Source organism: Perca flavescens, chromosome 23, assembly GCF_004354835.1.
Source record: "Perca flavescens isolate YP-PL-M2 chromosome 23, PFLA_1.0, whole genome shotgun sequence".
NCBI lineage: Eukaryota > Metazoa > Chordata > Actinopteri > Perciformes > Percidae > Perca > Perca flavescens.
The window spans coordinates 4051833-4067836 of NC_041353.1; the positions used below are offsets into that span (position 1 = coordinate 4051833).

Genomic DNA, 16004 nt, shown 5'->3' on the forward strand with positions numbered 1-16004 from the left:
TGGCCGTTAAGACAAATATCAGAGAAGCCGATCAAATTAAAAATTAACAAGATGGAGGAATGTGTATTTTGAAAGGGACAGGTGCTCTAAGAACAACCGGAAGTCAGTTGGTGTAGTTTGACCGCTGATTTGGCCGCTCAATCAACACGGCCCCGGCAGCTACTGGTCGGCTTCTGCACTGGATGGAGACAATTATGGTATTTATCGGACTCATAATTCAGTCTACATACACGATACGCATATTTTTAGATTCAGTGTGACTTCCACTTCCCCAGGATATCACTATCTCTGATGTCCTAGCGAATAAACATCCGTAAATCCAAAGAAAGCCAAAGAATAAAGGCCCTTCAGAACTTGCCTGAGAATCATCGCATTTTTAAGTTCTCTTCAGTATCAAAGTAACCCAGTGGTAGTTGTCTGTACAGTTATGGCTACATTGTAAACAGGAACTCCTATTAGCTAATTCGGTATACTTTTAATAGTGCTAATTAGCCCAAATGTAAACAAATACAGGCTATAAACAAAGTCTGTTATCAACCAATCACAGACCAGAATTTTGTAGTTTTTATATAGTTCCAAAATGTGAATTGTACAAGCGGTTTTACTGTTTTAATATTAATTTAAATAGCCCCACATGATGTTTTGAAAGTTTACATTTTATGTCAGCAGTGTGTAGAGATCTATATACAGAAAAGAGCAGTACAGGGACATCATTAATGTTCCTCAAAATGTGCAGGTTGAAGACATTTAGAAAGTGTTTAATAACTGATATCAGTGTATAATCTTACTTTATTTTTCCTAACAGCAAATGGGGAAAAAGTGTCTCCAGGAAGATCCTCCAGGAAATTGCTTTTGAACGACAGCTTTTCTGAGTAAGTACTTTACATCAGTACATTAACTCAAGTACTTTACACAAGTACAAATTTGAGTATAGGTGTTTTTTACTGTAGTATTTTCACTTTATGCCACTTCATACTTTGGTGGTGGTTTGGATTAGGGCTACGACCATAGACTGTATATTATTTAGTCTTAAAAAATGATCGACAAAAAATGTCGATCAGTGTTCCCCGAAGTCCAAGATGACGTAGCACTGGATGGACTACTGATACTTTCTACTCTGTATATACTGGTAAGACTTTTAATTCATCTGATTTATATCCAAAACTACGGCTGAATGATTTGGGGGGAAAAAATCGTAATCTAAAAGCGATATTTCTGCCAGATATTGAGATTAGAAAAAAGCTGAATAAAAATTAGGAAAGCTGAATATATCTTTAAATTGGGTCACTTATGTAGTAGAAATGTGAAAAAAAAATTGAAATTGGTTCCTTCAAGGCCAAGATATGACAGAAAATGTGTTTTTGGCTCATATGGATGAAAGACACCAAATCCCAGAATGCACTTGCTTTGCTGCTGTATGAGGCCACTCCCAAGCCACGCCTGCCCTTTACAGACAGACAGTGAGACGATCAACTCAACAAGTGTGTTTTATTGTCATTTCAACCATATACATGAAAAAACGTTTCACCGTGTCTCAAGTGGTGTTACACATTTAAAACATGCTTTTTTTGGCCACAGCTGATACATTATCCGCACTTCTTTCAGCGGATTGATTGATAGCTCCAGAGTAAACAGAACTGTGTCCATGGCAACGCTCTGCTATGCATGGCAACGGTGTGTTATCCTTAGCAGCGGTCTGTTGTCAAGAAATAACAGACCGGATTCTACATTATAATTCAACCAAGCCATGTAATAAAAGAAGGCTAACACATAGCTACTAGCATTAGCTCTTGGTGGGCTGTGGTATAAACATTGAGTATAAACACAGCCGTACATTTGCGTGGGATGTAGCTAGAATTGTCGGCATTTTACAGTCACAGACTCCACCAGCAGTTAGCAGTTAGTTGGATACAAATCACCCCATTTCTGCAACAGGCAGTCCGGGGTAACACAGCCCACCTCCACTAGTAGTCTTACCCGGTGACAGCAGGCTGGATTCTCCACAGCAATATTTCCACAACAACGAAAACACAGCAGAGCCGTCTCTGAACTCGCGTTGGGAGTTTCGTTGAAGTTGGATGTAGCTAGTCCAGTTTGTTTAATGAGGGGACATTTGCAAGCAGGATTGTTGAACAGGTGGCCGGCTAGCGTTAGCTTTCCACCGGCACACTCGTTCAACGCTCCCCGCTGATGAGGTCACTTTACCGGCCAGAGGAATCGAGCACCACCGCTGGTCTCCGTGCAGGCAAAGCTCGCGTAGTGTGTCGAGTATTGCGTCCGTAATAAAGTGTCCTGCATATTCTCCGATGTGTTCCAATGTATCCCGGTGGTACACGTGTGTGGTAGTTTGAATGCACATAATTGTTGTTCTAAAATTTCCAAGACTGTATGGCTGCAGCCTGGAGCGTCCCATATCATGCCGTCTCGTCTACTTTTCAAAATAAAAGCTCGCGTCCCAAAATTTCCGTCGGGATGAACAGTTTCTGCTCCTGCTGAGAAGCTAAGCGATGATTCAAGATGTCTGACACTCGTTTTTTCCTCGGCAATCTCCGGAAAAAGCCGACAGTCCAACCCCCTTTGGGCTATGCGGAAGTGGCTCCTAAATACCATTGACATATTCTAAATACTTATATACTGTCTATGCTAAATACAGGCTGTAGTCTTTTGCCTCTGGGCAAAAAAGCCTCAGATGACGCAAAAAAATCATCATTTTGCGTCATCTGAGGTTTTTTTTTCCAGACCCTCAATACAGAGATCTCCCCTCTCAGGGGGACATGAGGGAGGGAAGAATAAAAAAATATATATATATATACACTACCAGGTTTCTACTGATACAAAGCTTAATGCTAATCGGTGAAGTTTCCCTTTAAGTGGCAAAACCATTTTACTTTGAACTTTAAACTCTAACGTTCTCTGGCTTGCACATAGATTCATGATGACTGAATGGAATGCTGCAGATAACTTGCTTAACTTAACATTTTAACCTCTGAACTAAACAGATGCCCTGGCCTGTATTTGACTCGTCAGGCTCATCTTCAGTCACAATTCTGATTGCATCATGGGCCCATTTGTAGCATTTTACACATTTTACCCAGTTCTCTGTTGGACGACTGTTTGTTTGAAAATGGCTCCACACAGACAAAGCAGAAGGACTCTTCATCATCTGATGATGACTCTTGTATCATTTTTCTTCTTTTAGATGCCTTGTTCTTCGTAGGTCCAGATTTTGACCCCCCACCCCAAACCGGAACATTATGTGCATGTAAACATAGTCACTGATTCTTCTGTAATAACCATCTCATATTGTCATACATGATATTCTCTGTCCAAATAAATAACAAGCTCATGAAGAAGTTAAACTTTTATTTAGTTCACAGAAAAACCTAAACAGAAAATATTAATCTCACATTCATCTTATTATTGAAAGAGCTCATTGAAAAAGTCTGTTTAAATATATATACTGTATTTATATACATATATATATATATATATATATATATATATATATATGTATACTTCCATCTTAAAGCAACCCTAGAGGACTTTTCCTGCTTCGGTCCCCCTACAGGTGGTCTCGTTGGAACTAAAGCTCGCGTAGCAAACAAATAATTTAGATGTTGGGCAACACTTCAGAATGAAAAATAATTTAAAGAAAAATAAAGAGACTAAGAGAGAAATAACTGAACATGTGCCGATGGACAGAAGCACAGAAGTGAAACTGAACTCTTAATAAGGTTATTATCCAAAGTCACTCTGGTGTTACTGTGACGTGTATGGAATTAATATTCAACTCAAGTCTCACCAGAGACAAAGAGTCCTACATGTATCGGCTGTATGGTGAGGACAGACGGGGTGTCTCAGCTGAGGTAGGTGAGGACGACTGACTGGATGGGCAGCCTGCAGACCGGACACAGCTTGTTCCTCTTCTTCAGCTTCCTGGCGCAGACGTAGCAGCACATCAGGTGTCCTGTTCGCCCGTGGACGATGCAGCCGTTCTTCGGCCGGGACTGACAGATGAGACAGGGGTCCAGGCACGAGTCCGGCAGCCGCCACTCGGCCGACACGCTGCGCTCCAGCTCGGGGGCGGCGGGGGGAGGAGGTGGAGGACTGGTGGGGGAAAACGGTAGAAGCTCCTGGGAGTCGATGGAGGAGGAGGAGGAGGGCTGGGAGTCAGGAGCCCAGGGCTTCTGCTGCGAGGAGGACGACGAAGGCTGTGAGGACGCCAGGGGATCCTGGGAGTTGGGTGCAGAGGAGGCGGAGTCAGACAGGCACTGCGACAGGAGAGGAGTCTTCGCTCTTTTCCCATCTGGAACGTCGACTCCTTCGTTGTCCTCGACATCAGAACCTTCAGGTGACACATCAATCAATCAATCAATCAATTATCAATAGTTTGTGCAGAAGAAAAGTGTTAGTAGCAAAGACAGTGAGGCAAAATAGACTTGCTAAATCTTCTGGGTCAATGGGATTTCTCTAAGCATCTCAAAGGATGTTCCATCATTTATCCTTGGAGTCAATTTGACCCCATTCAATGTTTAACATCTCTAAAAAAGTGCTTGACATTTTTTTTGCTTCATATTGAATGACTTTTCCTAATTTAATGGGGACAACTGGGTAAACATCAAATCAACATGATGATATATTTTCAATGTCCTGTATGCATTTTGTACGCATCGGTGTTCCTTGGAGTCAATTTAACAACATTTTCCAGTTGCCAGTTTAGGCTATCAATGTCAAAATTTGGTAAAAGATTTTTAATTACCAACATTTTCTGGAGGTTTCAAATCCTGGGGTCAAATTGACCCCAAGGAACACAGATGTTAGTAAATTTGAGGATAACAGGAGGGTTAAGACATTTTATGGCCTTAAATTCTAAAAAATACCTTTAAAGACTTTGTCAAATATCAATTCTTGTATCATTCTAATATTTTGTAGCACTAGGTGTGTACAGTTTTCACATATTGTTTGTGTGTCCCCACCACCCCCTACCTGGAGCTTCTTTGGCTGTTGATAGGTCGGTTGGCTTTCGGGGTAGGACTTTTGGACTGGAGGAGGCCGACACTTCCGACAGCCAATCCTGGCGCAGCGCCCAGCAGCTTCCACAGTTTCTGGGGAGAGGTGGGTTCAACTCGTCACACTTGGCACAGCGCCAGTAGTCCTGAGAGAGGAACAGACCCACACACAGTTAGACCTGCAGTATACAAGAGTGTGTGAGTGTGTTTTATAATTTGTGTAGACTCACAGCTTCAGTGATCTCTGTGTCTTCATCAAAGGAGTCCTCATCGTCTGCCTCAAATATGGTGACCTCGTATACCTAGATAGACAGACAGGTATTACTTTTACTGTTGGTTTTGGTCTTTGCTGACAATGAAAAGACACAGCACGTCACCAGACTTCTTCTTTAGGGATTCCGAGGTTTGTTTACCTGGTCATCTGCAGACAGAGAGGCATCGTCTTCGTTGTAGTCGTCGGAGTCGATGGACTCGACCTCAAATTCGACGCTGAAGTTGTCGCTGTCAGAGTCAGCGACCGTGACCTCTGACCTCACAGACTAGACACACACACACACACACACACACACACACACACACACACACACACACACACACACACACACACACACACACACACACACACTCCGTGTTATAAACCGATACAACAATTCTACATCAACAAAATAGGGCTGCAACTAACGATTGTTTTCATTGTCATTTCTCAATTAATTGATTAGATGTTTGGGTTAGAAAATGTCAGAAAATTGTAAAAAAAAAAAAAAGTGGAACAGTGTTCCCTAAAGCCCAAGAGGACGTCCTGAAATGTCTTGTTTTTGGTCCACAACTCAAAGACATTCAGTTTACTGTCACAGAGGAGAGAAGACACTAGAACATATTCACATTTAACAAGCTGGAATTGTTTTTGACAAATTACTCAAAGCGATCAAACTATCAAAATAATTGCCAATTAATTTAATAGTTGACAACTAATCAATTCATCTTTTAATCTTTGCTCTCTGTGTCTGTGTGAAATACTCACAGTGCTGTGCGAGTCGGATGATTGGCTGCTGTGTCTGTCCCGTACACTTTCCAGTCCACCAATCACACACCACGACAGACTGTCATCAAAGGTCAGGGAGTAACTGTCAGACCTTCTCCTCTTCCTCCCTCCCTCTTCGTCCTCCGACTCATCTTCGTCCCCCTCTAGACTGTGGGAGGGCCCTGAGGAGAGATCGGGTGGGAGGAGCTTAGCATCGCAGCTTTAGTTTGTGAACTATAATGTGTTGGCGCCACCTCAGAGGAGACACTCACCTGGGTCACTGCTCCTGCAGCTGCTCCTCCTCCTCCTCCTCCGCCTTCCCCTCCTGTCTGGCGATGAAGAGTGACTTTCTGAATCCACCTCCTCAAAGCACAGACAAAAATTCAGTCTCCCATTTTGTAGTCATCCTTTAAAATATTGTTTTTAACTCAATAAAACAAACATTGTAGAAACATGTCTTTCTTGTACACCAGACTCCTTGTGTTGACTCTGGGTCAAATTGACCCGTTTTCAATTTTTGTATTATATCATAAAATGTCGGACGTAGAAATAAGCGCTGAAAATGTGTCGAAGAAAAATTTTACAATTTAAAGCGTTGGAAAAAGCAAAAACTGTGAAAAAAAAGGCGTCAAAAACGTTGGAAAATGTTTTGCCTTTATTTTATTATTATTATTATTATTATTAGCAGTGCAAGACAAAATTACTTACTAGAATTCCTGCAGTTGGCTGCTGTTATCAACTTCCCAGCATTATTTATTAGTTTTTGTCAAATACTACAAGTATGTCTTCTCAGCCCCCAAAATACTTTTTTTAACCTGCAACACACCGTCAAAAGTTCCCAGCTGTATTATGAGTGTCTTACCTCTGTCCCTCCGTCTGTCTGACTGTCACTGTGTGCTTCACTCAAGCTTGGCGGTGAATCTAAGGAAGAGCAAGAAGACACGTTTAGTTTTGTCTGAGCAGCAGGCCAAGGATAAGGAGATGAAAAAAAGAGAAGAAAGGGGAAGCTAAGACGACAGTGAAAGATATGTGAGGAGGAGGTGCATCGAGGAGCACAAGGCAAAGGAAATGAGGAAATTCTTCTCAACTGTTCACCATCACCAGGTTGAAAAAAAATAAATACAAAAGAAATTGGGGAGAAACAGGATGAGGAGCTGAAAAAAAGGCAGAGGAAAAGAGAGAAGTCCTGAATCCAAATGTCCACCCTTCCAACTTCTGACACATGTACAGCGACGTGTTCACCATGACGTCAAGTTTGCGAGGGTGGCTGGGCCGCGTGGGGACGAAATAATGATGTGACAAAGGACTCGTTTCCATGCATATTAAGTCGCTAAGTCTGCAGTTTTCATTATATTCAATAAGGGTGTGACGAGATCTCGTTTTACGAGATCTCGCGAGATTAAAACGTGACGAGATTTCTCGTCGAGGTGAAAAGTTGTCTCGTGAGGCGATGTGATGTCAGCGTGATGGAGCGTGAAATTACTATTGAAGATCCCCCTGCCACTTTTAAATCATTTGTGTGGCAACATTTTGTTTTCCTGCGGAAATAATAAACGGCGAAAGAGTGACAGACAAGACGAACACAATATGTAAACATTGTAAGAAAAAATGCCGATATACATGGCTAACACGAGCACTACGCTTAAAAAAAAAACACTTACAGCACCACCACAGCTCTCTACTAACTACAGCACCCGCGACGAAAACATTAAAAGGGCAAACAACTCTAAAAGCCTTTGCATCTCTGCCACCGGTAAGTGCAAGAGCCACGGCAATAACGAGGGACATAGGCGTTTTCATTGCAGCTGATATGAGGCCATTTTCTGTGGTGGAAAATGTTGGATTTCGCGACTCCTCCACACACTGGAAACGAGGTACGTCATCCCATCACTTGTGGCGCATTTAACTTGCACTGTAGTCCCAAACCTCTACAAAGAAGCCAAGGTCAGTTGAATAAAAAAACTATTTTCCATTCATATATTTCATCATTGAGGATTTCTTTACATTTTTTTTTTTAAATCTCGTCTCGTCTCGTTCTCGTGAACCCAATCTCGTGATGTGTCTCGTCTCGTGGAGTAAGTGTCTCGTCACACCCCTAATATTCAACTATTATTAATTTATTGTTTAACGTATTGAGACAAAGAGCTCCACAGTTGGCTCGCAATCTATTCTCTGGTCTATTTTCTCTGCGAAGCGCGAGTGAATCTGGCAAGAGAACCCAAATCTGACTCCTGCTACTCTGTGACACTTTCACAGGGCTGCTGGTAAGCAAAACTGAACTAAACTGGTTCTCTTTCAATAAAATAAAAAGCAAAATGACGGTGAAGGTGGTGGGCAAGAAACGTAATCAGTGTACGCCCGACTACCACGGCAAGCCTAGCCTATGTGGACGTTTGGATCCAGCCAGAGAGAGAGGAGAGCAGTCCTACCTTGGTTCTTCACAGCCACCAGGTTCTTGGTGATCATAGCAAACAGAACTCTGAAACAGAAAAATACTTTAGTTACCTCACTGGCAAAGCCCGCATCACACCAAATATATTTTATACTATACTGTTTTAATATGTAAAACTTTAAGTATACTGTAATTATCTGTGTACTGCTTGCCTTGTACTTTTGAGGTGAACTGCTCTTGTGTGTGTGTGTGTGTATATATATATATATATATATATATATATATATATATATATATATATATATATATATATATATATATATATATATCTGTACTTATTTTTGTCTTTGTGATGCAGAAAGACCTGAATTTACCCTCTGGGGATCATTAAAAAGGTTAATCTTATAAAAAAAAAATGTATGTGTAAAGTATAAAATACAATGCTTTACATTACTGACAGAAACGTCCCTTTATTTCAGAGCTGAACAAAACAAACTGTGACGATGAATCTAAATAACCTGATTAATCTCACCCTGGCTCTTTAACAGAGAAGCTGTCGACTCCCAGCACCCGCCCCAGTGCATCCTGGGAGCAGTGGACGATGTGCTGCTGCTTCTGGTCATACAGCTGCTTCTGGATGATGTACTGGCCCAGGTAGAACATCACCTGCGAGAAAGACAATAACCGATGCATCATGGGAGACATGCAAACACCAGACAGCATGGAGAACAGCTAATCAGCTCCTGACACACCTCCATCATGCTACACGATTTAAAGCCGAATGAAGCATTTAAAAAAAAAAAAAAAAAAAAAAAAAAAAGGTAGAGGGAACTTGATTTACAGTAGACGTATTTGTTCCATGATTCTATTTATAAATGGTCAATTTTACTAGACAGACAGACATGTTTTGTCAGAAATCATGAGTCTATAGAGACATTTTCCCTAGTTGTATTTTGTTAAACATGAAGAAGCTGTGGACACTGTACCTCCTTCATGGTGAAAACATCTTTAGCGGCTCCTGCGTGTTGCAGCAAAGAGTGGAACTCTGCCTTTGGTCTGACCTAAACCCACACAGACGGGCAAAAGTTAAGTCCCGCGCTAAAGTCAGTGAAGAGTTAAGTAATAGTTGAGTTAAGTTAGTAACTAGTTGCTCTCACCAGTTTGTTGTCGTCAGCAGCGTCCATGTTGAGCTCCCTGTCAGCAGACATCGTGAAGCTGATGGTTCCTGCACACAAACAGCTTATTAGTGACTGACGAGCAGTAGAAAATTCATGAATGGATTAACTAATGAGCAGCGGTGGAATGTAACTAAGTACATTTACTCAAGTACTATACTTACGTCTTTTTTTTTTTTCTTTCATGCCACTTTCTACTTCTACTCCCCTACATCTCAGAGAGAAATATTGTACTTTTTACACTTACTACATTCATCTGACAGATTTAGTTACTTTACAAGTTAAGATTTTTACACACAAAACACATGTAGTTTATAAAATACAATGTTTTATTATAAATTAAACTAGCCAACAATATAACGGCCTACAAGTACAGGTGAAATGATTAGACCATTAAACACATTAAATTGTTCTGATTGAGGATATTTCTACATTGAGTACTTTTAATACTTTGATACTTACATACTTTAACTGAAGTAACATTTTCATGCAGGACTTTTACTTGTACCCGAGTATATTAACAGTGTGGTATTAGTACTTTTGTAATTAATTAGTAATCTGAATACTTCTTCCCAGCTACTGTAGCTAGCAGTAGGGACAGTGTCTGATAACGCCTCCTGCAGCACAATCCACTCATAACAACCCCACTTCTAGTTTATTTTAAGAGTGCGACGTCTCCCGACAGCCCGCAATCGGATACAAAAAAGGAGAAAATACACTTTTTATAAAACGTAATGATTCTTTCTGAGGCTTTTTTGGTTCTTGAGGAAACTGAATTTAATGTTAGCAAATGTCAGATAGACGTGTGACCAGTGAGTGTGCGTAACTGACATTGAGTTAGTTTGCGGTCTTTTAGCATGACAGATTAACATTTTTCACAGAGCAATTTCAGGCGATTTTTAACCCCGATGTTTGAAACTTGGTGGCATTTACATTAGGGGTGTTAATCACACATTTGATCATGATACGATATATCAATTCTTTGGACGATACAATATTTACTGATACCACATAGTCTGCCACGATACCATTTGGATTTGATTCAATTCAGGGCCCTGCCACCAATAACAGACGATACATAAGACCATTTAACACAGTTACATTTATACAGATTTACAAAAAGCAACTTAAATATGATTTCACAATGTCATTACTGAGCTCTTCCAGACATTTAAATAAAAAAAACTTACTATTTTTAATAAAAAAGAATATGAAGTGGGAATTTCAAAATAAAGGCGCATCTTTAAGATGACGATATGTATCGCTATTCTCACTTTGTTTTAATAATATTGAATTGTTGATGATTGAACCGATATATCTATCCAGATCGATGTATCATTACATACACAATTACAATTTTTGTCCACCTTGACTGTTTTATGAATCAAATGCCTTTATTTGGGAGTATTTTGCCCTTTGCCCTCGATTATTTCCGACACAAATGATTGAAAAGTTAAGGGCAATGAACTGTGCACCACTACCACGCATGACCCCTGAAAAAACTCTCCCACTTGTGTAAAACATTTGGGATTACTAATTTACAACAGAAATGTGTAAAACAATAAGTTATCAGGGAAACGTTAAAAGGAGTTTTGCCAATTATCAATCAGTCTTACTAGTATAGCTATGCATCATGTACACAGTGGTTTTGGACAGAGTTGCAAAGATTAATCAATTTGTTGTCACCTATTAAATTAATCGCCAGCTATTTTAATAATTGATTAATCGGTTTGAGTCATTTTCTAGGAAAATAAATCTCTGATGTCGGCTTATTAAAGGTGAATATTTTTCTAGTTTCTTCTCTCTTCTGACAGTAAACTGAATATCTTTGAGTTGTGGACAAACAAGACATTTGAGGATGTTAGCTTGGGCTTTTGGGAAACACTGATCCACATTTATCACCATTTTCTGACATAATATAGACCAAACAACTAATAGATTAATTAAATAATAATCAACAGATTAATCAACTATGAAAACACTCATTAGTTGCATCCCTAGTTTTGGATATAAATCAGATTAAAAGTCTTACCAGTATATACAGAGTAGAACGTATCAGCAGTCCATCCTGTGCAAAGTAAAAATAAAGTGCAGTCAGAGTGGAGCAGAGCGGCAGCTTCTTATAGACCTGCTCAGACATGTCAGGACTAGACCAGACTACATGGACTGGCCTAGCCTAGCCGGTCCTATCAGGGCCAAACAGTGCCAGTCAGAGCTGAGTCAGCTGCAGTGGGTTGTATGTTCATGTTTAAACTGATAGTAACAGCTGATTTAATCACGCAGCTCTGTGTAGAGACATGCCGGGACTAGTCCAGGATGACTCATCTCTGTCAAAATGTAGGTAACCACGCTAACCAGTGGTAACCAGGGCCAACAGGGCTAAACCATGAATGTGACACTGGCCTGATCTGGGTACACTTCCTTAGCAGGACTGTCCTCGGGCTTTAAGGAAAACGGGGAAGTGGATAAAAATCCTATCTGGCATAATATTCCCACATATATTTGGGCTGCCTATAAAATTACATTCATCCCACCCAAAAGTAGGGCTGGGCGATATATCGATATTATATCGATATTATATCGATATCGTGATATGAGACTAGATATCGTCTTAGATTTTGGATATTGTAATATCGTGATATGACATAAGTGTCTTTTCCTGGTTTTAAAGGCTGCATTACAGTGAAGTAATGGACTTTTCTGAACTTACCAGACTGTTCTATTATTAATGATTATTTATCTAAAATTTATCTGTGAAGATATTTTGCGAGAGCACCAGCTGTCAACTCTAGAATATATCGCCGCAATATCGATAGAGGTATTTGGTCAAGAATATCATGATATCTGATTTTCTCTATATCGCCCAGCCCGATATTAGAAAATATGGGATGTAGAAATAAGCGCTGAAAATGTGTAGAAGAAAAATGTAACAATTTAAAACGTTGGAAAAAACTAAAACAAACCTTATGGAGGTTTGATTTCAAAAAAGGTACTCCTGTTGTTATACAGTATTTACGTTTACATTTGATTGTTATTTGAACAGCTGAGCATTGAACCAGGTGAAGAAACCTGTTTATTATTTATTCATTTGATTTTGCAACTGTTCACTGAAATAGCCGGTTTCTATGAAACTACTTGTGACATGTCATATTTGGCTTTGACTGAACATTTGCTCTCACTTTGCGGAAAAAATATCGGGATATATATCGTATATCGATATTCAGCCAAAATATATCGGGATATGACTTTTGGTCCATATCGCCCAGCCCTACCCAAAAGCATCTTAAATATGTTTTAAATTAGGGCTGCAACTAACGATTATTTTCATAGTCGATTAATCTGTTGATTTTTTTCAGGCCTTTAACTGTATAGGACAGTTTAGACATGAAAGGGGAGAGAGACGGAGAATGACATGCAGCAAAGGGCCGCAGGTCGCAGTCGAACCTGCAGCCGCTGCGTCAAGGAGTAAACCTCCATATATGGACGCCCGCTCTACCAGGTGATCTAACCAGGCGCCCTATCTGTTGATTTTTTTGATTAGTTGTTTGGTCTCTAAAATGTCAGAAAATTGTGAAAAATGTGTATCAGTTTTCCCAAAAAGCCTGAGATGACGTCCTCAAATGTCTTGTTTTGTCCACAACTCAAATATATTCAGTTTACTGCCACAGAGGAGAGAAGACTACTACACAATATATCGTTTTTTTATCGTCATCGCAATATCAACTGGTGCAATAACCATATCGCTAAAGGTTGCGAAATGTCGCGAAAGACACTCAGAGATTTTTTGTGTCGGTTGATAGAAAATATCAGTAGAAAAATTCACTTTAAAATGTAACTATTATCATACTTTTTTTAGTGCTGACTTTTATATTGAAGTCAATGTTCAATTTTTTCAATAAAAGAAAGTTGGGAATTATTTCCTTTTAATTGTTTTAAAATCAACAAGCAGTTTGTTGTATTTCAGCAGAATACTGAAAGCAGCAGAACTAAGTACACATTAATATCTGTTTATGTATCGTGAGTAATATTGCTATCGAGATATTCAATAGCGCATATTTTCCCCATAGTGACACACACACACACACACACACACACACACACACACACACACACACACACACACACACACACACACACACTTTTTATTTAATAAAATGATTTATATTTGTTGATAGCTGTATATACTACTAACCCTGTATGGATGTGATATTATTATTGACGAATGGCCAGGCTCAGGTTAAACCTTTTCTAAAACAAGAAATACATACCGAGACCAGATATCGGTACCGGCATTTTAGGCAGTTGACGAAGGCATTTACGATACTAGTATCGGTATCAGAACAACACCTACATGACAAGCTTCATTCTAAAACAATAACATAAGATTAAAATGTATTCATGAGTAATAAAAAGAGAAGTTAAAAAAATATATATACACATTAAGGATGTGAAACAATATTTACAGATTGACTTGATATATTTTTAAAATCCAAATTACTAACAAAAATATGAATGAAATCTCTGCATACATATAGAGAGCTGCAAAGATAATCGATTAATCTTTGCAGCTGTGTGTTGCACTGAGGAAAATCTGTGATAGCGCTGTTAAATATCTCGATAACATTACTTGCGATACATAAAGATATTAATGTGTACTTAGTTGTGCTGCTTTCAGTATTCTGCTAAAATACAACAAACTGCTTGTTGATTTTAAAACAATTAAAGTTGTGAACTATTAAAGTAATCGCCAACTATTTTGTTAATTGGTTTGGCTAATATATGAAAACAACTTCTGATTCCAGCTTGTTAAATGTGAATATTGTTCTAGTTTCTTCTCTCCTCTGTGAAGGTAAACTGAATATCTTCGAACAACACATTTGAGGACGTTAGCTTGGGCTTTGGGAAACACTAAATTGACATTTTTAATATAAGATGTGCAAAATTAAGATGGCGGCTAATAGGCACGTTTCCCAAAATGTAAAACCTTTTATTATTTTTTTAAAGAACTAGGCACAACATGCCCAGGCTCAACCCAGCATGAGTCAGCAGCTGAGCAGCTCCCATTACAACACAAACACATGCGGAGAAAATATGCCCGGACATGTCCCGCTCCCGCCCTCCCGTCTTTCTACTATCACTGACAGATCTGATGAAGACAGGCTTAACTCTTTTACCATGTCAGGATCAGGATACAAGAAGTACAATTTCACGTAGCTACATAGCTAAATGGAATATTAATCAGCAGAAACTTTAGTTCAAACGGGACTTAAAAAAAACAGTTAAACTAATTACTTCGCTTTCACAGCCAGTCTGTGGATGCTATGATGTGTGTTTGTCTGCTACTTCAACGTGGTAGCTATCTATTGTACAATGTTAAAGCTAACGTTAGTGATTAGCTAGCTAACTCTTATAACAACACAACGACCACGAGTAACCGTTACAATTCAAAACATTGCATCTGTGCCTGAAAAACATACCGAAACCGGGCAACGTTAACATTACTAACCTCTAGCTACTCTTGTATATTAGCTCGGAGGCTAAAAACAGTCATCAGTTTTAATGAATTGTAAATTACAAAAATGTATAATATTAAAATCACCTCAAATTAAATACCATAGCAGTTGTGTCAGAACAGCTAGCGAAGTTAATAGTTTAACTCACACCATGAAACTTCCCCAGTTGATTAGCTAGCTACTTACATCAAGACGATATGTTATGTTTAAATCTGCAAATACAGCAAATGTAATGCCAACTTTTGGTAAATTTAGGAGTAATCCAAAATTACAGACACTAGCGTTAATCTGAAAGAAGACATGTTATGGTAGCAAAATAGCCCACAATTTCTAAATTGAAAAATGTTTGTCTGCCCTTAAAAAGCTCTGAATTTAAGTTTCTCAAGCCTCATGAAATGTGTTCAAACAGTTTCGTTTTACCGTAAACTCGCTAGCAGACCGCAGCCTCCTCGCGGCTCCTCCGTCCCGCTCTACTCAGCCAAGAAAACACGAGGCTTCGCGGCCTACACTGCTAACCACCTGCTAACTTTCGCTACTGCTAATGTTAACCCTGGCGTAACTGCATTTAAACCTTTATTAATATATTAACCTACCTTGACCGCTACTCTTGATTAAATATCCTTCAACGGCGTTTATCTACCAGTTTACACAGTTGATATACTGTTCAGTTTTCCCTTCAGACCATAGACTCCAGCCAATATAAACATCACTGGTGCTTCAGACACGCACACTTGTTCGTGTGGCGCTCCTACTGGCCAAACACTGATACTGCATCCTTGTATGTCGCCTTCATAGAAATACAATGGATTCATTCTATTTCTATGGTTGCACTATACTGCCATCTTCTGGAGTAAGTTAACTCCAACAGTGTCCAGTAGGTTAGATTTTCTCATC

At 39.4% G+C, this 16004-nt stretch overlaps 1 protein-coding gene and 1 long non-coding RNA gene across 5 annotated transcripts; one reads left to right on the plus strand and one right to left on the minus strand.

Annotated features, from left to right (window-relative positions):
- On the plus strand, nt 1-3420 carry LOC114550247 (uncharacterized). The gene is made up of 3 exons (XR_003691656.1): nt 1-197; nt 806-872; nt 3200-3420. It is a non-coding gene; the product is annotated as an uncharacterized LOC114550247 (long non-coding RNA).
- A 71-nt stretch (nt 3421-3491) lies between these two features.
- Nucleotides 3492-15916, minus strand: mdm2 (MDM2 proto-oncogene). Of its 4 annotated transcripts, none has more exons than XM_028570892.1 (13): nt 15704-15916; nt 11630-11665; nt 9580-9647; nt 9409-9483; nt 8955-9088; nt 8460-8509; nt 6893-6951; nt 6303-6390; nt 6031-6212; nt 5423-5548; nt 5240-5311; nt 4987-5155; nt 3492-4345 (listed from the first exon to the last, which is right to left on the minus strand). In XM_028570892.1, exons 3-13 carry the CDS (start codon nt 9628-9630, stop codon nt 3858-3860), a joined length of 1494 nt encoding a protein of 497 aa, XP_028426693.1. In that variant the 5' UTR covers nt 9631-9647; nt 11630-11665; nt 15704-15916; the 3' UTR covers nt 3492-3857. The 4 variants fall into 4 exon arrangements, with proteins under 4 accessions (XP_028426693.1, XP_028426690.1, XP_028426691.1 ...); XM_028570889.1 differs by having other exon boundaries at nt 6303-6393; nt 15704-15915; XM_028570890.1 differs by lacking the exon at nt 15704-15916 and adding an exon at nt 15531-15694 and having other exon boundaries at nt 6303-6393.
- Between the last annotated feature and the right edge of the window lie 88 nt (nt 15917-16004).